This window comes from Coregonus lavaretus, assembly GCF_964263955.1.
Source record: "Coregonus lavaretus genome assembly, chromosome: 39".
Classification (NCBI taxonomy): Eukaryota; Metazoa; Chordata; class Actinopteri; order Salmoniformes; family Salmonidae; genus Coregonus; species Coregonus lavaretus.
This window is the reverse complement of record NC_140026.1, coordinates 15,570,736-15,593,606: the sequence shown is the minus strand read 5'-3', so window position 1 is coordinate 15,593,606 and position 22,871 is coordinate 15,570,736. Positions and strand designations below refer to the sequence as shown.

Genomic DNA, 22,871 nt, shown 5'->3' with positions numbered 1-22,871 from the left:
TCACCTCATGTCCCCTCCCCCTGACCCCTATGACCTTAACGTTAACCCTTCCAGCTCCACACTTTTCATTCATGTAATGTACTATCTGTGTAGAGCTTAGTTACTTTCTCGTGTTATTCTTATTGCTATTTCTCGTGTGTTTTTGTTCTACTTGACTTTTTAGGTGATTTTTTATAGTACTACTGATATTGATTACTGCATTGTTGGGAAAGAGCAAGCAAGAAATCATTTCACTGTACTAGTGCACGTGACAATAACAACTTGAAACTATCTTACTCTCGACACCAATAGAATGAGAAGACTGTAATATCACGTTCTAAATAGTGAAATGATTGGACATTCTCCTCGCTGTTCCCCCGTTTCCTCTCTCATGCCCCATCTCTTTCTCTCTCAATCCCTCTCTCTACTTTTTCTCTCTCATCCTCAGTATGCCAGAGAGAGTGTGTGGCTTCCAGGGGCAGAGTTTCCACAAGCTGAAGAGAGTGTGTCTGCGGCGGGGCAAGCTCTTCCAGGACCCCCTCTTCCCCCCCTCTGCACTGTCACTCTTCTACAAACGAGATCCACCCCCTGGACTCACATGGAAGAGACCACGGGTGAGAGAATGGGGGATGGAGGGGAGAGAGAAGTGGAGAGAGTGGGTGGATGAGTGCTAAGGAGGTGCCAAGGAGGCGCAAGTGTCAAACGCATTTTCCAGCCCTAAAGCCAGGTTCTGCAATTTACCTGTCTAACATCAGCTGTTGTGAGGAGGTGGGAGGGTGGCAATATTTGAGGTGTGTCCCCAGATAGCACATAATGTTCTAAGAACCATATGTTTGTTAGAGCTTGGTGAGAGCGTGGCTGTCCTATGGTTATTTTGCATACAACCTTCCCACACTGTTCTGGGAATGGTGCATGATACCCAGCTAGCACATAACGTTCTGAGAACCAAGTTTCTTAGGTGGGAATTTCAGTACTTCAGCATAACGTATTCTATAGGTTTCCTCATGGTTCTATTTAAAGTAATGTTCTCAGAATGTTCAGAGAAAGTTACAATGTTCTTCTGTGGGAATTTCAGTACTTCAGCATAACGTTTTCTGCAGGTTTCCTCATGGATTGTGTAGGTGAGCCATTCAGAGGGTGAATGGGAAAGACAAAAGATTTAAGTGCCTTTGAATATGGTATGGTGGTAGGTGCCAGGCGCACCAGTTTGAGTGTGTTAAGAACTGCAACGTTGATGGGTTTTTCACAATCAACAGTTTCCCGTGTATCAAGAATGGTCCACCACCCAAAGGGACATCCAGCCAATTTGACATAACTGTGGGAAGCATTGAAGACAACATGGGCCAGCATCCCTGTGGAATGCTTTTGACACCTTGTAGAGTCCATGCCCTGACGAATTGAGGCTGTTCTGAGGGCAAAAGGAGGGGATGCAACTCAATATTAGGAAGGTGTCCCAAATTTTTTATATGGTCATTGTATATAAAACATAGGGAAATCGCAATTTTGACTGCTCTGGGCCTTTAAAAACAAGCGCAAAAGTGAAGAATTTTTAAGACCCACATAAAGCAGTTTTTAATAACGCAGGTGATAATGGATTTTGTGCGTCATGGCAGCCTATCCTGCCATGACGCACAATGCCCATGGAAGGAGAGATGTGCCTTTTGTGCTGGTGAATCTCGTATTTATAAACATAAAAAAATACAATTGGTTTCCCACCATTTTGTTTAATTTGATAAAAAATCAAGCATAGCCTACCCTCCGCTTAGTCAAGTCTGGTTTATCAGCATTGCATAGGTGCATCTTTTCATCCTGGCCATTAGCCAACTTTAGCCTATGAATAAAAGTTTTTTTTAATGGTCTACTGAGAGTGCTTTGAAATATTTGGGAGGTTTTTGCCCTCATTGCTTTTTCATTATTCACAATTCCCATACCTGCAGACTTAATTTAGCTTGTTCAAATAGGCTATCCATCCCCATTTACAAAGAGCACTCCTTTCCAAATTACCAAACACACGCACCTCCAAACTATTCAGTCCTCCTATAATGCCATATTAACTCTGGATTCTTTTGAGAATCTGCCTCGCACATAGGCAGCGATACAATAGCGTAGTAAATTTAATCTTGCTTATTGTCCATGTCCAGACTGCAATTTACAGTAGGCCTAGCCCCTATATCAGTAGGAATAGCCTATAGCCTATGTTTAACAATGTATTTCTATATTGAAGCAAAGCAATTAGAACAATGTGGACCGTAAACATGTTTTACGTATTTAGCAAATATGGGGCAGGCTATTTAACGACCTAGGCTATAACGGACAAACATTGGAATTGGAGTTGATGACAACGCAATACATAAAAGACCGTAAATCCTGATAACACATTATTCCATAAAAATCAATCCATCAATTTCTTTTTTCGTCTACAACCACACACTAATGCCCTTTCCCCATGGCAGGAGGCACCAGTCTAAGTCCCCAGTCTAATTCTAGTCATCCACTCAGCAGGTTTTATTCCAGATCTAGTTAATTAAAGCCAGCCTTTCTAATGGACCAGAGGCGTCAGTACAGAGTAACTCGACCTGGTCCAGAGTGTGTGTGGCGCGTGTTGAGGATATCAGTGTGTGTTTATAAAAGAAACACTTGATTTAAATAGCATGTGTTTGTGATGACGAGTGGGGAAGGGAAGTGTAGTGGTGTGTCTTCAAGGGTGGCAATTTCTTGGATATTAGGTTGTGGTTGTATGTAGTCTTAACAAGTAAGACATACAGTGCATTCAGAAAGTATTCAGACCCCTTGACTTTTTCCACATTTTGATACGTTACAGCCTTATTCTAAAATGAATTAAATAAGTTAAAATCCTCATCAATCTACACACAATACCCCATAATGACAAAGCGAAAACAGGTTTTTAGACATTTCTGCAAATGTATTAAAAATAAAAAACATAAATACCTTATTTACATAAGTATTCAGACCCTTTGCTATGAGACTCGAAATTGAGCTCAGGTGCATCCTGTTTCCATTGATCATCCTTGAGATGTTTCTACAACTTGATTGGAGTCCACCTGTGGTAAATTCAATTGATTGGACATGATTTGGAAAGGCACACACCTGTCTATATAAGGTCCCACAGTTGACAGTGCATGTCAGAGCAAAAACCAAGCCATGAGATCGAAGGAATTGTCCGTAGAGCTCCGAGACAGGATTGTGTCGAGGCACAGATCTGGGAAAGGGTACCAAAAAATGTCTGCACCATTGAAGGTCCCCAAGAACACAGTGGACTCCATCATTCTTAAATGGAAGAAATGTCCAACCACAAAGACTCTTCCTAGAGCTGGCTGCCCAGCCAAACTGAGCAATTGGGGGAGAAGGGCCTTGGCCAGGGAGGTGACCAAGAACCTGATGGTTACTCTGACAGAGCTCCAGAGTTCCTCAGTGGAGATGTGAGAACCTTCCAGAAGGACAACCATCTCTGCAGCACTCACAAATCAGGCCTTTATGGTAGAGTGGCCAGACGGAAGCTACTCTTCAGTAAAAGACACATGACAGCCCACTAACGGACTCTCAGACCATGAGAAACAAGATTCTCTGGTCTGATGAAACCAAGATTAAACTCTTTGGCCTGAATGCCAAGCGTCACGTCTGGAGGAAACCTGGCTCCATCCCTATGGTGAAGCATGGTGGTGGCAGCATCATGCTGTGGGGATGTTTTTCAACGGCAGGGACTGGATCGAGGAAAAGATGAACGGAGCAAAATATAGAGTGATCCTTGATGTAAAGCTGCTCCAGAGCACTCAGGACCTCCGACTGGGGCGAAGGTTCACCTTCCAACAGGACCCTAAGCACACAGCCAAGACAACGCAGGACTGGCTTCGGGACAAGTCTCTGAATGTCCTTGAGTGGCCCAGCCAGAGTCCGGAATCGAACATCTCTGGAGAGACCTGAAAATAGCTGTGCAGCAACATCCCATCCAACCTGACAGAGCTTGAGAGGATATGCAGAGAAGAATGGGAGAAACTCCCCAAATACAAGTATGCCAAGCTTGTAGCGTCATACCCAAGAAGATTCGAGGCGGTAATCACTGCCAAAGGTGCTTCAACAAAGTACTGAGTAAAGTTGTTTTTCAGTTTCTTGCTAACATTTCTAAAACCCTGTTTTTGCTTTGTCATTATGGGGTATTGTGTGTTGATTGATGAGGGGGCAAAAAAAAAAAAGAATAAGGTTGTAACTTAACAAATGTGTAAAAAGTCAAGGGGTCTAAATACTTTCCGAATGCACTGTACATGAAAGATACACAAAAATTATCCTAAAGAAACCTTTCTATAGGACGTCTGATGTTGGGCCTCCTCATTGACTGTATTGCCAAATATAATACTGTACTTACAGGTAGTGTCTTAACAACTGCCTCTGTAGCCAACATTTCAACATTTATATGCCTATTTATTTTCACACTGACTCATCATCACACATTGTAAGCCAGCTAGTGCCAGTGACTACTAGGCCTAGAGACGATGAGAGACTATTGACATCGGGAAAAGAATGGCAATCAGCTATCATTTTCTTACTAAATTTTGTGGCGTTTTGGTGTTCAGCACGTCGCCCCTTTGTCGGTGATTGGTCAACAGTACGGACAGGATGGACGGGATTCTTCAATTAAGTGTTTGTTGTGCCTTTTTTCACTTGAGAAATACTGCACCACAATTCTTAGTTAGATGTAAAATTGTGCATCTAATACTTCCTCAGCAAAAACGTCAAAATTAATTACAGATTTCTTGATTTATCTTCGATTACTTCGGACTATTTTGCTACAGCGCCTCAAGAGGGACAAACATTAATATTGCCACTTTTTCTAATGCGAGGGATTATGCGAGGCAGCCATCCACTTCGCCAAGCGAGTTCTGCTAGGAGCAAACCGAACCTAGTATGCATGCGCCTTAACAGTGAGAGACACACATGACACTTCCAACTCAAATGTAGCCTCCTACACTTAGGTAAAATTGCCACGGGGATGGGGGGACATGTTGTCGTCGTCCAACTCCTCCTCTTTCTCAATTTCAAACAGAAATGGGGTGTGCTTTGGTGGTTCTTCAATATGTCATTTTGGTAATGTGCGCTGCGACCGACGTAGCTAGTTCGTTAGCTAAGCTAGCCAATTGTAGTTAGCCAGTAACTCCTCCAGTATGTGTTGACGTCGTTTCACAGGATTTGTTTTTGGAAGGAAGCTGAAGAGATGTCACTTCAGTAGCCAAATATCTTATTCATCAATTTATTTGTTTTTAAGCATGGAATAAGTAATGTCAAACTGTGTAGAATTGCAGGAAATTGATTTTAAAATATCCAAAAAACATCTGTCTACTGTTCGTCCGTCATCCGTCTGTCCGTCCGAATATAAATCACAATTTCGCACTTGTCAGTGGCCACTGCATGCAAGTCAGATGAGTGTGCTCTTGGGGCACTCATCTGACTTGCATGCAGTGGCCACCGACTGCGGGCACCGGGCGGGGAGACTTTAATACTGATATTCAAGAGCTTATGAAATTAGCTAGTTTGATGTGCAAATCATTTTATTTAAAATTAAAACCAAAAATCAAAAGAGACTCAAAATAAAATTCAAAATAAAAACATTCCACCGAGCTGACAGGGCACTTTTCCGTAGAAGGGCAAAAGGGCAGGTGCTCGAGGACTGGTTGAGCCCGATCTGTGCACGTTCCTGGTACTATAGGTGGTAGCTAACAACAAAGGGTTAAAGGTAGTGTGTTCCTAATGCTCTGCTCAGGTATTTTAAGCATCCATCCACCGGGGGTCGAATGATAGGATGACATCTGTCACCTCACTCTGCAGTGAGACACACACACTCATATAATTACTCACACAGGCACGCACACACACACACACACACTCACAGACACACACAGATACAGGACACATGGACACTGTGAACTTCCCTTCCTCAGCTATCAGAACTGTTATAAAATCCAGACAGCTTCAAACTTCATACAGTAGTTTGAACATGATATCATATAAGGGAAAATTAAGTTCATAACTTTTCTAAAGTTACATTTGTACAGGTTATGTTCTGTGTGTGTGTGTGTGTGTGTGTGTGTGTGTGTGTGTGTGTGTAGCAGTGATTGTGTGTGTGTGTGTTAGTGTATGAGTGTGTGTATCCTCATAACTCTGCTGTGACCTGATACTGTCAAAACTAAGATCAACAGCTCCAAGTGGACAGGATCTCTCTCTTCTACACTGCTCTGACATCAAAGTCAAATAAGCATAAACTGGATCGACACACTAGTCCTGACAAATACAATGGCCCCATGTCAAGATAAACTAGATCGAATGGGCTGACTGTACTGCATGTTGCACCCAGTTTACTTTTGGGCCTATAATAAATTAGAATATAATCTCTCTCTCTCTCTCTCTCTCTCTGTCTCTCTCTCTCTCTCTCTCTCTCTCTCTCTCTCTCTCTCTCTCTCTCTCTCTCTCTCTCTCTCTCAGGAGCTGTGTAAGGACCCTCGTCTCTTTGTGGACGGCATCAGCACGCGGGACCTGCACCAAGGCAGTCTGGGTAACTGCTGGATGGTGGCGGCCACTTCCTGTCTGGCCTCAGAACCCTCGCTGTGGAAGAAGGTGAGGGGTCAAAGGGCAGAAGCCGAATTTCTGTAGGTCACCTCACTGGTTTACTTCCTGGTCACTGATTTCATTTTCATTTCACTGAGAGGTCTTGATGATAAGTAGCTTATAGCTGAATCCAACATGTTAGCGCTGGGCTGGACCAAAAGCCTACACACCCTGTGACCACTGTAATAACACATTCAATGACCACCACTGAAACCTTCAAAACTCAAATTTATTTTGATTGGTTTAAACCACCAGGTTATTCCTGACCACATGGAGCAGGAGTGGAACCCCAAGCGTCCCGACCTGTATGCCGGAATCTTCCACTTCCGCTTCTGGCGGCTGGGCCGCTGGACAGACGTGGTGGTGGACGACCGCCTGCCGGTCAACGAGGATGGAACGCTGCTCTTCTGCCGCTCAGCCACGCCACGGGAGTTCTGGAGCGCCCTGCTGGAGAAGGCCTACGCCAAGTGAGACTTTACACTATGCTAAAGCCAAGACACAGCTGAGAGATTAGATTTCAGGTTGGCTAAGAGAAAGGTTGTTAATCAGTCAATTAATATCTTATTGTCCCAGTTGCACCTAGTAAATAGTTATCTAATGAATACAGTATACACCACACCTTCAACGTCTCTCCTCATTCTCAACAATTCCGCTCTTTCCCTGTCTTCCAACCTTCTTATTATCCCCTCTCGTTCCCCACCCACTCTTCTCCCCCTCTCCTCTCTCACCCAGGTTGAATGGCTGCTATGAGGCGTTGGAAGGCGGTAACACGGCAGAGGCCCTGATCGACTTCACAGGGGGGTGTCGGAGCCCCTAAGCCTGGACAGGGAGGCTCTCACCCTGCACCTCGACCAGAGGAGGGCACTGTTCCAGACTCTGGCCAAGGCCCATGGACGCAGAGCCCTCATCACCTGCTCCATACGGGTCAGTGAACAATAGACGTTTCCCTGTTTAACCGCAGATCTAGGATCAGCTTACCCTCCCCAAAACGTAACAGTAACCATGTGTGGGGAATTTTTTTTATTGACCTTAGATCAGTGAATTAGTACTAAAAGATCAGCTTGACTGTGGAACTTTAATCCATCACAATACCAGAGACCATTACTGGAGGCCTCAAAATCTAAGCTTGTGCCCACCTGCCCTAGATATTACATGAACATGTGCATGCAGGGTGGTAATGAATGGTTTGGGATTGGGCCAGAGAGCTTCTATGAATGTCATTCTACCAGAGAGGTCACCTCTACATACTGTACCGTACTGGGTCATAGAGAGACAGTTGGCTATATAGTGGCTGTGTTGAGCAATATCCAGCATTAACAATGTTAACACCAACCTTTACTGTACTATGACAGGAATGACACTGCATGCTCTCTATCCTGGCACGTTCTCTTGTCTTTGACTTCCTTGCTCTCTGCCCTTCCTCTTTCCTGTCCTCACAAACACTCCAGATACATGCCTTTATTGATTTAATGACCTGTATAGTTTATTGTGTAGTTATAGTATTGTGCATGATTCTTATTCTACAAATCAGGGCACCTTCATAGAGTGCCTGTATTGTGTATTGATATTAGTGTATTTCTATTGTGTATTGTTTTGCATATCTGTATTGAGTCTCTCTCTCTCTCTCTCTCTCTCTCTCTCTCTCTCTCTCTCTCTCTCTCCCCATCTGTCTGTCTGTCTCTCTCCCTGTCTGTCTGTCTGTTTCTCTCCCCGTCTGTCTGTCTCTCTCCCCATCTGTCTGTCTGTCTCTCTCCCCGTCTGTCTGTCTGTCTGTCTCTCTCCCCGTCTGTCTGTCTCTCTCCCCGTCTGTCTGTCTGTCTCTCTCCCCGTCTGTCTGTCTCTCTGTCTCTCTCTCTGTCTCTCTCTCTCTGTCTCTCTCTCTCTGTCTCTCTCTCTCTCTCTCTCGCTCTCTCTCTCTCGCTCTCTCTCTCTCTCTCTCTCTCTCTGTCTCTCTCTCTCTGTCTCTCTCTCTCTCTCTCTCTCTCTCTCTCTCTCTCTCTCTCTCTCTCTCTCTCCCCGTCTGTCTGTCTGTCTCTCTCCCCGTCTGTCTGTCTGTCTCCCCGTCTGTCTGTCTGTCTCTCTCCCTGTCTGTCTGTCTGTCTGTCTGTCTGTCTGTCTGTCTGTCTGTCTGTCTGTCTGTCTGTCTGTCTGTCTGTCTGTCTGTCTGTCTGTCTGTCTGTCTGTCTGTCTGTCTGTCTGTCTGTCTGTCTGTCTCTCTCTCTCTCTCTCTCTGTCTCTCTCTGTCTCTCTCTGTCTCTCGCTCTCTGTCTCTCTCTCTCTGTTTCTCTCTCTGGGTCTCTCTCTCTCTATTTGTCTGTCTCACTTTCTCTGTCTGTCCCAGCCAGCGGACGGGGAGACAGTAGAGTCAGTACTAGACTGTGGTCTGGTGCGGGGCCATGCCTACGGTATCACCGCGGTGAGGAAGGTGCGTCTGGGGGAGTGTTCGCTTCTGGGTGGCTGTGGTGGTCGTCTCTGCATGGTGCGCATGAGGAACCCATGGGGTACAGCCGACTGGACCGGGCCCTGGAGTCAGGGGTGAGGGGGCTACTACTGTACTGTTCATAGGTATAGGTCAAGGTAGCCCCACTTGGGTCATAACAAATGTCAGGATCTGGCTAGAAACATGTTTTTGTCTATTTTGGTTGGCCACAAAATTGGAGGGTCTCATAGCAAACGACACATGAAGGGAACCACTGACACAGAGCTTATTTGCGCCCCCTTCAGGTCTCAACATTGGCAGCAGGTTGGTCGTGGTGAAAGAGAGAAGATGGGCCTCATAGTCAGAGATGTGGGAGAGTTCTGGTAAAGACAAATAGTCAAATAAATGTTACTCTTTTAACAGATAACAACGTAAATGCTCCATGCTTAGCATACGTTACAAATACACTTCAATTCATGCTGAAAAGCTCAATAAATAGTGTTTTTCACCTCTCCTTCTCGCAGGATGGAGTTTGAGGACTTCTGCCGCTACTTCACAGACGTGGTGGTGTGTCGTCTGGTGGAACGAGCCCTGCTGTGGCCCAGAACTCACTGGAGAGAAGTACGCTGCCCTGGGGAGTGGGCTCCAGCCCCTAACACCCCCGGCACCCTCCTCTCTAGCCGCCATGCACCCAACCTGGGGAAGAACACTGCCAAGCCTGGGGGGTTGAACCAGACTCAGAGAGGGGACCGGAAAGAGGCAAGACTGGGGGAGAGACAGAGGGGTGGAGGGGGAGGAGGTAGAGGTGTTCGTGATGGAGGGAAGGAGAAAATGGTTGTTGCGAAAGAGAGGGAGAAGAAGATGAAGAGGAAGGAGGAGGGGGTGAAGAAGGAGGGAGAGGTGGATGGAGGATGGGATGAACAGACTGATAAGAACAGTAGGTGTGGAGGATGCATCAACCACAAAGACACTTTTCTACACAACCCCCAGGTGAGCCTACACTTCAGCTAGGTTTATGCTCATAACAACTGGTTAAATGGTTCCAGGTCGATGTCCCGTTTATCCTATACTCAGAGTATGTTTGGTTATGACTGGGTGGGGGAGAACTGTCTGGTGACTGGGTGGGGGAGAACTGTCTGGTCCTAATTTAGTTGTTACATTCTGACTGTAATGATAAACACATTCTTGATATTCTGAGAAGGACACTCAATATGCTAGTATAGTATCTAAAATCGAATATGCATATATACGACAAGCATGCAAATAGTTTGTGTTGCTGAAATTGTAAGGACTTAATGTGAACTATTTTGGCAACTGCTACAATCGTAATGGCGTGGAAATAGACCTGTGAAAGCCTATTCAGAGTGGTGCATTTGGAAAACAACATGGCTGATACTAAGCTATATTAGTGTTAGTGATTTTTATAACTAAACCAAGATAGGCCACAGCTTGTTGTTTCCAATGGGAACAAATGAGTCATAGTGGGCAGAACAAGCAAGGAGGTGGGCAGAGCCAAGCACACGCTAGCAATATCCTATTGGCACGTTCTAGTATACATCTGCAAATTTCATTGCGCGTGTGCAATAACTCAATTCGCCTTTGCACTCCTTCTAAACAGTGCGATTTTAAAAACGTATGAAAAGAGTAAAGTCTACAAAACCTAGTCCACTCTGTTCATGAAAATCAGAAAGGAAAACGCCGCACACTGCTGCTCATGCTCCCAGGTGATATTTATTTATAACAACGTTTCGACCCTTAGGTTTTCATCAGGCATCCATTTTTTTTCACTTTGTTCATAACAGATTCTAGTTTTGGGAACAGAAAACTGTATTGAGATCAAATGTTTAATCGATGAGAAAATCTGCAGAATGTCGGCCAAAATCCATCTTGTTCCATTGCCTGCCAGTGGGCTTCGTCTCACTACCATATTTGGTAGTGAGTGGAAACGCCAACCAGTTGCTTCACATTTATACATCCAGTGAAATATCTGTCTCATTGTTCTATCTGTGGTGTTACTCTAAAACTGCTATCATAGGACTCTCTTTCTCTCTCTCTCTCTCTTTCTCCCCTTCTCTCTCTACCTCTCTCAGTTCATGTTTGAGGTGCAGGGAAAGGAGGATGAGGTGTTGATCTGTCTGCAGCAGGAGGACAGGAGGATAAAGAGGAAGGATGGAGGAGGAGAGAATCTGCCCATCGGCTTCGAGGTGCTGAGGGTGAGTCACAGGGCTTTAAAAGGGCCATTGTAGAATGTTATAGTACACCCAAGGGGTGTGTGTGTGTATGTGTGTGTGTGCAAATGACCGTGAGTGTGTGTATACTCAATATTTCCTGTGTGTGTTTACCCCGCTATTCATTCACCCTCCACCCTCCACCCCTGAGGGCACACACTTAGTGTGTTGTGAAATCTGCTGTGAATGTATTGTAATGTTTTTAAAATTGTATAACTGCCTTAATTTTGCCGGACCCCAGGAAGAGTAGCTGATGCCTTGGCAGCAGCTAATGGGGATCCATAATGAATACAAATACAAATACAAATCAGGTGGAGGTGAACCGGCTAAGCCGTGTGCAGTGTGTGGTGGAGCAGGCAGCGAGCTCTGTGTACATGGACTCCCGTAGTGTGGCCCTGCGAGTGACCCTGGGCCCCGGCCGCTACGCCCTCCTCCCCACCACCTTCCAGCCTGGGGCCACCGGACGCTTCCTGATACGCCTCTTCTCACATTCCCACCTCAGACTCAGGTTAGGGGCAGGAAGGGGGAATGGTGTGAATGTTAGAAATGAAGGAATGGTGTGAATGTTAGGAATTAAGGAATGGTGTGAATGTTAGGAATTAAGGAATGGTGTGAATGTTAGGAATTAAGGAATGGTCTGAATGTTAGGAATGAAGGAATGGAATGTATCTTATGAATGAAGGAATGGTGTGAATGTTAGAAATGAAGGAATGGTGTGAATGTTAAGAATGAAGGAATAGTGTGAATGTTAGGAATGAAGGAATGGCGTGTATCTTAGGAATGAAGGAATGGAATGTATCTTAGGAATGAAGTAATGGAATGTATCTTAGGAATGAAGGAATGGAATGTATCTTAGGAATGAAGGAATGGAATGTATCTTAGGAATGAAGGAATGGAATGTATCTTAGGAATGAAGTAATGGAATGTATCTTAGGAATGAAGGAATGGAATGTATCTTAGGAATGAAGGAATGGAATGTATCTTAGGAATGAAGGAATGGAATGTATCTTAGGAATGAAGGAATGGAATGTTTCTTAGGAATGAAGGAATGGCATGTATCTTAGGAATGAAGGAATGGAATGTATCTTAGGAATGAAGGAATGGAATGTATATTAGGAATGAAGGAATGGAATGTATCTTAGAAATGAAGGAATGGAATGTATCTTAGGAATGAAGGAATGGAATGTATCTTAGGAATGAAGGAATGGAATGTTTCTTAGGAATGAAGGAATGGCATATATCTTAGGAATGAAGGAATGGAATGTATCTTAGGAATGAAGGAATGGAATGTATCTTAGGAATGAAGGAATGGAATGTATCTTAGGAATGAAGGAATGGAATGTATCTTAGGAATGAAGGAATGGAATGTATCTGAATGGAATGTATCTTAGGAATGAAGGAATGGAATGTATCTTAGGAATGAAGGAATGGAATGTATCTTAGGAATGAAGGAATGGAATGTATCTTAGGAATGAAGGAATGGAATGTATCTTAGGAATGAAGGAATGGAATGTATCTGAATGGAATGTATCTTAGGAATGAAGGAATGGAATGTATCTTAGGAATGAAGGAATGGAATGTATCTTAGGAATGAAGGAATGGAATGTATCTTAGGAATGAAGGAATGGAATGTATCTTAGGAATGAAGGAATGGAATGTATCTTAGGAATGAAGGAATGGAATGTATCTGAATGGAATGTATCTTAGGAATGAAGGAATGGAATGTATCTTAGGAATGAAGGAATGGAATGTATTTTAGGAATGAAGGAATGGAATGTATCTTAGGAATGAAGGAACATAATGTATCTTAGGAATGAAGGCATTAAGAATGTCAAGTGTTTGTCTGAGTTTCCTTTGCATTTAGCATGTCAGCACCGGATAATGATTGATTGTATCGATTCTCCCTCTTTTCCACTTTACTACAATTATTTAACTATTTTATTTAATCACTTTTTATTCTGTCTTCCTGCCCGTCTCTCTCTCTCTCTCCATCCCTGTCTCTCTCTCTCTCCCCATCCCTGTCTCTCTCTCTCTCCATCCCTGTCTCTCTCTCTCTCCCCATCCCTGTCTCTCTCTCTCCCCATCCCTGTCTCTCTCTCTCTCCCCATCCCTGTCTCTCTCTCTCTCCCCATCCCTGTCTCTCTCTCTCTCCCCATCCCTGTCTCTCTCTCTCTCTGCCTTCTCTTAGTGAGTTGAGAGAGGAGTTGCCTGCTCCCTCACTGTGGCAGTGTTGTCTTCCCCAGCCCATTATAGTGACCACCGTCCACCTACGTCGAGCATCTGGACTCAGCCAGCCTAAACAGACCGGTATATACTGTATGACATCACTGTGGCATTACGAAATAACATTATCATAACATACAGTGGGGAAAAAAGTATTTAGTCAGCCACCAATTGTGCAAGTTCTCCCACTTAAAAAGATGAGAGAGGCCTGTAATTTTCATCATAGGTACACGTCAACTATGACAGACAAATTGAGGAAAAAAAATCCAGAAAATCACATTGTAGGATTTTTAATGAATTTATTTGCTAATTATGGTGGAAAATAAGTATTTGGTCACCTACAAACAAGCAAGATTTCTGGCTCTCACAGACCTGTAACAACTTATTTAAGAGGCTCCTCTGTCCTCCACTCGTTACCTGTATTAATGGCACCTGTTTGAACTTGTTATCAGTATAAAAGACACCTGTCCACAACCTCAAACAGTCACACTCCAAACTCCACTATGGCCAAGACCAAAGAGCTGTCAAAGGACACCAGAAACAAAATTGTAGACCTGCACCAGGCTGGGAAGACTGAATCTGCAATAGGTAAGCAGCTTGGTTTGAAGAAATCAACTGTGGGAGCAATTATTAGGAAATGGAAGACATACAAGACCACTGATAATCTCCCTCGATCTGGGGCTCCACACAAGATCTCACCCCGTGGGGTCAAAATGATCACAAGAACGGTGAGCAAAAATCCCAGAACCACACGGGGGGACCTAGTGGATGACCTGCAGAGAGCTGGGACCAAAGTAACAAAGCCTACCATCAGTAACACACTACGCCGCCAGGGACTCAAATCCTGCAGTGCAAGACGTGTCCCCCTGCTTAAGCCAGTACATGTCCAGGCCCGTCTGAAGTTTATTAGAGTGCATTTGGATGATCCAGAAGAGGATTGGGAGAATATCATATGGTCAGATGAAACCAAAATATAACTTTTTGGTAAAAACTCAACTCGTCGTGTTTGGAGGACAAAGAATGCTGAGTTGCATCCAAAGAACACCATACCTACTGTGAAGCATGGGGGTGGAAACATCATGGTTTGGGGCTGTTTTTCTGCAAAGAGACCAGGACGACTGATCCGTGTAAAGGAACGAATGAATGGGGCCATGTATCATGAGATTTTGAGTGAAAACCTCCTTCCATCAGCAAGGGCATTGAAGATGAAACGTGGCTGGGTTTTTCAGCATGACAATGATCCCAAACACACCGCCCGGGCAACGAAGGAGTGGCTTCGTAAGAAGCATTTCAAGGTCCTGGAGTGGCCTAGCCAGTCTCCAGATCTCAACCCCATAGAAAATCTTTGGAGGGAGTTGAAAGTCTGTGTTGCCCAGCGACAGCCCCAAAACATCACTGTTTTAGAGGAGATCTGCATGGAGGAATGGGCCAAAATACCAGCAACAGTGTGTGAAAACCTTGTGAAGACTTACAGAAAACGTTTGACCTGTGTCATTGCCACAAAGGGTATATAACAAAGTATTGAGAAACTTTTGTTATTGACCAAATACTTATTTTCCACCATAATTTGCAAATAAATTCATTAAAAATCCTACAATGTGATTTTCTGGATTATTTTTTCTCATTTTGTCTGTCATAGTTGACGTGTACCTATGATGATAATTACAGGCCTCTCTCATCTTTTTAAGTGGGAGAACATGCACAATTGGTGGCTGACTAAATACTTTTTTTCCCCACTGTACATGATCAATATCATAACATACATTATAAACATACATTATCAATATCATAACATACATTATAAACATACATGATCAATATCATAACATACATTAAAAACATACATTATCAGAAAATACATTACCATCATACGGAATGGTGGCTTTTACCAACAACTGACCACATCTAGTCTCATTGTATACAAACCTCGATATCTATCTTTTACAAGACTACCTAGACCACAAAGTGAGACTAATTGTATATGTATTGTGTTTGTCTTTGTGTTGTGTAGCACCAGATGTGTATGCTGTGATCTGGTGTGAGGATGACACCATAAGAACACATGTGTTCAAGGAGGATGGAAACCCAGAGTTCAATATGAGGGCCATTTTCTACAGGAGATACCCAGACGCACATATTAGCATTGAGGTTAGAAATATACACATCTCTGTGACACAAACACAGACACATCAGTTAGATACACACACACACACAGCACACTGTGGTTGATACAGTAATTGAAGTATTATGATTCAAGTTATATTCAGGGGCGTAATATTTGCTTTTCTTTGGGTGTGTGTACGTGTGTGTATGCTTGCATGTGTGTGTGTGTGTGTGTGTTTAGTTGTGGAGCCGTGGTCTACTGTGGGACACACTACTGGGCAGGGCTCGCCTCCAGACTAGCGACAGCGAGAAGGGGAGGAGCCGAGTGATTGATCTGCAGGGTGGCCAATCACGGTCAGGATCCAGGGGCTGTATCTATGTGGAGACCTCATCCAGCAAATGCCTAACAGACTTATAACTGACAGCTGTGGCTTGTTCCACCCACGATACAACCATGCAATCAATGTTTTTTTGGAAGAGGCCGCAGATTTGGACGAAGATGGTACCGGTTCAATAGCTTTATCCATTTGGGGTAAAAAAATTAATAAATTGGGACTCCCATAAATAACAATGACAAATACCTCTTTGATTTAACTTAATGCATATACACTGAACAAAAATATAAAAGCAACATGCAAAGTGTTGATTCCATGTTTCATGAGCTGAAATAAAATATCCCAGAAATTTTCCATACGCACAAAAAGCGTATTTCTCTCAAATTATGTGCACAAAATTGTTTACACGATGTTAGTGAGCATTTCTTCTTTGCCAAGATAATCCATCCACATGACAGGTGTGGCATGATCATTACACAGGTGCACCTTGTGCTGGGGACAATAAAAGGCCACTCTAAAATGTGCAATTTTGTCACACAACACAATGCCACATATGTCTCAAGTTGAGGGAGCCTGCCATTGGCATGCTGACTGCAGGAATGTCCACCAGAGCTGTTGCCAGAGAATTGAATGTTAATTTCTCTACCACAAGTCGCCTCCAACGTCATTTTAGAGAATTTGGCAGTGCGTCCAACCGGTCTCACAACTTGTGTGGGCAAGTGGTTTGCTGATGTCAACGTTGTGAACAGAGTGCCTCATGGTGGCAGTGGGGTTATGGTATGGGCAGGTATAAGCTACGGACAAAAAAACACAATTGCTTTTTATCTATGGCAATTTTAATGCACGGAGATACCATGACGAGATCCTGAGGCCCATTGTCGTGCCATTCATCCGCTGCCATTTCTCATGTGATCTGTACACAATTCCTGGAAGCTGAAAATGTCCCAGTTCTTCCATGGCCTGCATACTCACCAGACATGTCATCCATTGAGCATATTTGGGATGCTCTGGATCTAAGTGTACGACAGTGTGTTCCTGTTCCCGCCAATATCCAGCAACTTCGCACAGCCATTGAAGAGGAGTGGGTCAACATTCCACAGGTCACAATCCACAGCCTGATCAACTCTATGCAAAGAAGATGTGTCGCGCTTTATGAGGCAAATGGTGGTCACACCAGATACTGATTGGTTTTCTGATCCACGCCCATACCTTTTTTTAAAGGTATCTGTGACCAACAGATGCATAGCTGTATTCCCAGTCATGTGAAATCCATAGATTCGGGCCTAATGAATTGATTTCAATTGACTGATTTCCTTATATGAACTGTAACTCAGTAAAATATTTTAAATCGTTGCATGTTGCATTCATATTTTGTTCAGTATAGTTATGAGACCTCTGAGCACTACTGAGTAAAGGGGAATAATTTGGAACACAAAAGCACAGTGATCAGTTTGTTGTTCACCACTAGTGCAGTGGTTAATGTGTAAAATACATGCCCTGGTTTTACATCTCTGCTGGTCAGACCATGTAGGGCACAGCATTATCCTAAACAAAATAATCAAATTGTGACACATTATTGGTTCTGGACACTTACCAGCTGCCAAGGTTATCTGAAGTTGTGTACATAATAAGTAGGCTGAATCCCTTTTAATGACTTTAGGGGAAAAAATGTGTGCTATCGTTAAAATGTTATCTTCTTTCTTTTTTCTCATGCAGGTAAGCACGATAGGTATTCTCAAAATATGTAAATATATTATTTTGGCTTTGGCACTGGCTCTTCTTACTGGCAGATGTATCAGCACATACTTTAATAACCAACAGGAAACAGTTTGTCACAAGACGAAGCACGAAAGTAAGTCGCACAAAATCAAATGACAGTGGATTTATGTTTTTGTTAATGAATCTGCTTGTGAAATATGGACTGTTTTGTGTGTATTATTGTAATGGATTCTCCCCAATTTCGTGATATCCAATTGCGATCCAATCACGATTTTGTCTCATCGCTGCAACTCCCCAACGGGAGAGGCGAAGGTCGAGTCATGCGTCCTCCGAAACATGACCCCCCCAAACCACGGTCCTTAACACCTGCCCGCTTAACCCGGAAGCCAGCTGCACCACTGTTCAACTGACGACCAAAGTCAGCCTGCAGGCGCCCGGCCCGCCACAAGGAGTCGCTAGCGCGCGATGAGCCAAGTAAAGCCCCCCCGGCCAAACCCTCCCCTAACCCGGGCGACGCTAGGCCAATTGTGCGCCGCCCTATAGGCCCTGTTATAGTGTTCTTAACTATGTAGTAATTCATGTTCTTAACTTTATCTTTTGAAAATAAACACATAAAAATATTCTGGGGATGAGCATGCGCATCTTCAATTCAATATGTACTCATTGTTCCTCTTTAATGTATTTTAACTATATTGCAAGTAAAAGCCTTGGGCAGCAAGTTGATACAATTCCAAGTCTGGACGGTTAAAACCGCCATCAGACTTAGGAAGATGTAAAATGTTCCTTTTTATTCTATGATTTTTATTTGGCCATATAAAGTCTGTTATGACCGAGTATACTTTTTTAAAGAAAGTCTTCGGTGGGGTAATTGGTATTACCGAAAATAGAAAGCCTTTGGGAGCCATGCCATTCTGAAGAGGTTTATTCTACCTGTAAGATTTATGGGAAGATTATTCCATTTAATTAAATCTGCTTTCATGTTTGTTGTCACAATTTTTGTAGTCCAATTAAAGGATTATGATGACATCATTTTGTGACGTTTTGGTTTGTTTTGGTCTTCAGCAAGAGTTTTGTTGGCTATTCATGCACACAATTCTTTGTTGTTGAGGCAAGCCGAAGTTCAGGAGCCAAAGTCTACGCCCCTTCGTCAGTCATTGGCCAACAGTAGGGATTTTTTAATAAAGTGTTTGTTGACATTCAACAATAAACAGTTTTTCATGCACATTTTTCACTAGAGAAATACTGCACTAAACATCGTATTTACAGTGGCTTGTGAAAGTATTCACCCCCCTTGGCATTTTTCCTATTTTGTTGCCTTACAACCTGGAATTAAAATTGATTTATGGGGGGGGTTGTATCGTTTTATTTACACAACATGCCTACCACTTTTTTAAACAAACAAAAAATCTGACAAAAAAACAGAAAACTTGAGCGTGCATAACTATTCACCTATTTCCCTGTATTTAGCGCCATCCATCATTCCTTCAATTCTGATCAGTTTCCCACTATGAAACATCAGCATCATACTGTGGGGATGTTTTTCATGGATGGTGTTCTCGGGCCAATGAGAGGTGTTGGGTTTGCGCCAGACATAGCGTTTTCCTTGATGGCCAAAAAGCTACATTTTTGTCTCATCTGACCAGAGTACCTTCTTCCATATGTTTGGGGAGTCTCCCACATGGCTTCTGGTGAACACAGGTGCCTCACAGGTCCTCAACTGGCAGCTTAATTAAATAGTACCCGCAAAACACCAGTCTCAACGTCAACAGTGAAGAGGCGACTCCGGGATGCTGACCTTCTAGGTAGAGTTGCAAAGAAAAAGCCATATCTCAGACTGCCATCTTAATCTTTTCTTTTTATTAGCCAGTCTGAGATATGGCTTTTTCTTTGCAACTCTGCCTAGAAGGTCAGCATCCCGGAGTCGCCTCTTCACTGTTGACGTTGAGACTGGTGTTTTGCAGGTACTATTTAATAAAGCTGCCAGTTGAGGACCTGTGAGGTGTCTGTTTTTCAAACTAGACACTCTAATGTATTTGTGCTCTTGATCATTTGTACACTGGGGCCTCCTACTCCTCTTTCTATTCTGTTTAGAGCCAGTTTGTGCTGTTCTGTGAAGGGAGTAGTACACAGCGTAGTACGAGATTTTCAGTTTCTTGGCAATTTCTCGCATGGAATAGCCTTCATTTCTCAATAGTTTCAGAAGAAAGTTATTTGTTTCTGGCCATTTTTTGCCTGTAATCAAACCCACAATTGCTGATGCTCCAGATACTCAACTAGTCTCAAGAAGGCCAGTTTTCATCTGTGCTAACATAATTGCAAAAGGGTTTGCTAATGATCAATTAGCCTTTTAAAATTATAAATTTGGATTAGCAAACACAGGACTGATGGTTGCTGATAATGGGCCTCTGTACGCATGATATGATGTTTTTATGGTGTAATGATGTCATGTCAAAGTATCGTGGGGAACAGGATAGAGTTACTAGATAAGTGGTTAGGAGACAGAAAGTCTACATTCCATTATGTCAAAGGAGATTACTGATGTTTAGGGTAGTATGAGTGATGTACAGGATATAATGACCTGGGGCAAAAGGTAATAACAACAGAGAAAGGGAGTGCTATGATGGTTGCCAGATGTATGTGAAAGGGAGTATAACCAAGAGTATAAAGGAGGTTAGATTTGTATGTGTGGGCAGTTCAACTGACGAAGGGCAAATCCATGTCCGTTTGTTAAATGAACCCACGAGCTCGTGATCCAATAAATACTTGGTATAAAATCTCCACAGAATGTCTAAGTAAATTCTTGCATCTTGAACTTCTCAATACCAGAAACTCATCATAACAACACCTATGTAGATATTCCATAAAAAATCTGCAATTTCCAGCTACAATAGCCATTTACAACATTAACAATGTCAACAGTATATGTCTGATGAATTTGATGTTATTTTAATGGACAAAAAAATTGCTTTTCTTTTGAAAATAAGGACATTTCTAAGTGTCCCCAAACTTTTGAAAGGTAGTGTATGTGAAAATGTTGTCTATCGTTAGTAGTAGTGTCGTATCGGATGAATGGTGGCAATTATTGCTGATAAACAAAGGAGTCCGCTCATACTGAATCCTCGATCATAAGTTTATTCAGATCACAAGCTTTCAGCATGAGTGACAGATGTCATGACATCCGGAGAACGGCGCCTCAGATTGGAATGGCCGTTCTGCCCTTTCATCGTTTAACCCCTACTTATAAACAATGCAAAAAGATGGGCTCCCTCTTCTGGCCAATCACCAGTCTCCCCTGTCTACATCACACTTCCTGTCTGTTGTATGTGACGTTACACTAAAACGTTCCCTCTTGATACTAAAATCAACATTCTTTCAGTTCCACTTAAAAACATTTAACAACGTCATAATCTCAATACACGACATATCCCCCCTTCGAGACGAACAGTCTCGAAAACAAACAGAATAGGATTATGACAAGTAACAATTTATCTTATTGAGTATCTTTAACATTAAACCAAAAACATTCTTCTCTAGAGTGTAAATACCTTTCTATGAAATAACTGTTTATGAAGTGTGAATACATTACTATGAAATATGAACAAATCTCTATGGAGTGTAAGAGCGAAAAACTGTCCGGCAACCTTCGTTCCAAATCCATCCATCAATCAAGACAGTAAAATTCTCTCACGGTCCCTCTGCCCCAGGCAACCACCTCGGTACTCCCGATAAACTCATAAACAATGTAAATGCATTTGAAACTATGATGCAATTAAATACACATGTAAGCCCCTGCAAACAAAATCCTATCCAAAAAATATCCACTCTAAGGCTGGTCAACCCATTGGACCCTAAAGTGGACCTCTCCCTGCCTAAACTCCCTGTCCCTAAGCATTCACGAAATAAACAAAAACATCTAAGATCCTCACATGTATTCAATAACATCAAACATCATTCTACAAAAATTAATACCTAAGAATATGACACAATTATGTATTACACATGCAAATATGTCTATATTTCATTGCAGACACTGGAATGTAGTCCACTACACTTCATCTCCCCGTAGTCTCCTCTTCCAATGGACTGTTGATGATGGAATCGGCCACACCCTCCTTGTTTCATCTCCTCCAGTCATATTGTCCCTTCATATTGTCCTTGTTTGAGTATTTCAATCTCCATATGTTCCCCAAATGCTTCTGGAAGAAAAGAAAATACCAAACAGTATCTTTTGCAAAACAAACACTTTCAAATTAAACATCAATATCAACTAAGAATATAAAAATGATATATAAATGATGTATGAATCACATTAACCCTTTCCCCCCTTTGATTCATAAAATCATACCAAAATCACCCTAATATTGAAATTTTTTTTGGGAAAAATGATCAAATCATAAAAAATGATATTTATCCATTCAGTTCCACTTGTCCATCTTCATCCAGATCAGGAACAGTCAACACCGGCATCTGAGTGTTGTCTCCAGGCATCACTCTCCAACCTATCTCAATATCATAGCTTTCTCAAAGGTCAGTAACAAATTACAAACATCACACAGTGTTATCAAAGCTGCCATTAAATGTAACCCATCACTGCCCCTACTGGCCTACCTGATCTTGCAACCAAATCTTCTCAGATCTCCCAAACGCATCCCTTATATTCTTCAATGCATATATAACCCTAGTGATATTATCGGAACTATCTGGACTCAAAGTATACCTAATATTATCAATATGATCTTCCCAAATATTACACCATACCATGGAAAAAGTCCCCCCTTCTCCCTTAGATTTATCCTTCAATGATAGGCTTGAAGACTATGACATGTAGCCATGTCTCTTTTCATCCAATTTCAAACCTAGCTTCAGATTTCTGTGTCCGGTGCTACCCCTCTTTTAATGGTAAAACTTCATATGGAAGCTTCAACGTTGACATGTAACAACATCCTGTCCATCCATAATGTAAGAATATATATGCTTTATCACCACAAACCCTCAAAATATCTCTAAAATTTCCCATAGTCACATTGTCAGGCAAAAGCTGATCTTTCACCATCAAAGTCCTGCTCTTCTTATTACCTGGTACATAAAAAGTTACATTATATTTGTCCTCTCTAACCTTTTGTTCGTGCTTATCCAAAGTCATCATATAATCATCACAATCTGATATTCCCATAAACATACCATTTACATCATCTGTTTTATTAGAACAAAAACAACTTTTAGCCCTCACTGGTTTCACCTCAAATGCTT

The 22,871-nt window shown here is 42.6% G+C and overlaps 1 protein-coding gene across 1 annotated transcript; it reads left to right on the top strand.

Moving 5' to 3' along the window:
* Positions 1-428: 428 nt before the first annotated feature.
* On the top strand, positions 429-15,985 carry LOC311112904 (calpain-5; the record flags this gene model as incomplete). Its single annotated transcript, XM_084156043.1, is given in 13 exon segments — positions 429-593; positions 6,472-6,603; positions 6,850-7,061; positions 7,327-7,394; positions 7,397-7,518; positions 8,936-9,129; positions 9,319-9,396; positions 9,538-10,003; positions 11,104-11,226; positions 11,553-11,749; positions 13,430-13,548; positions 15,476-15,612; positions 15,809-15,985. Coding segments are annotated over 13 exon segments (2,190 nt in total).
* Positions 15,986-22,871: the final 6,886 nt, after the last annotated feature.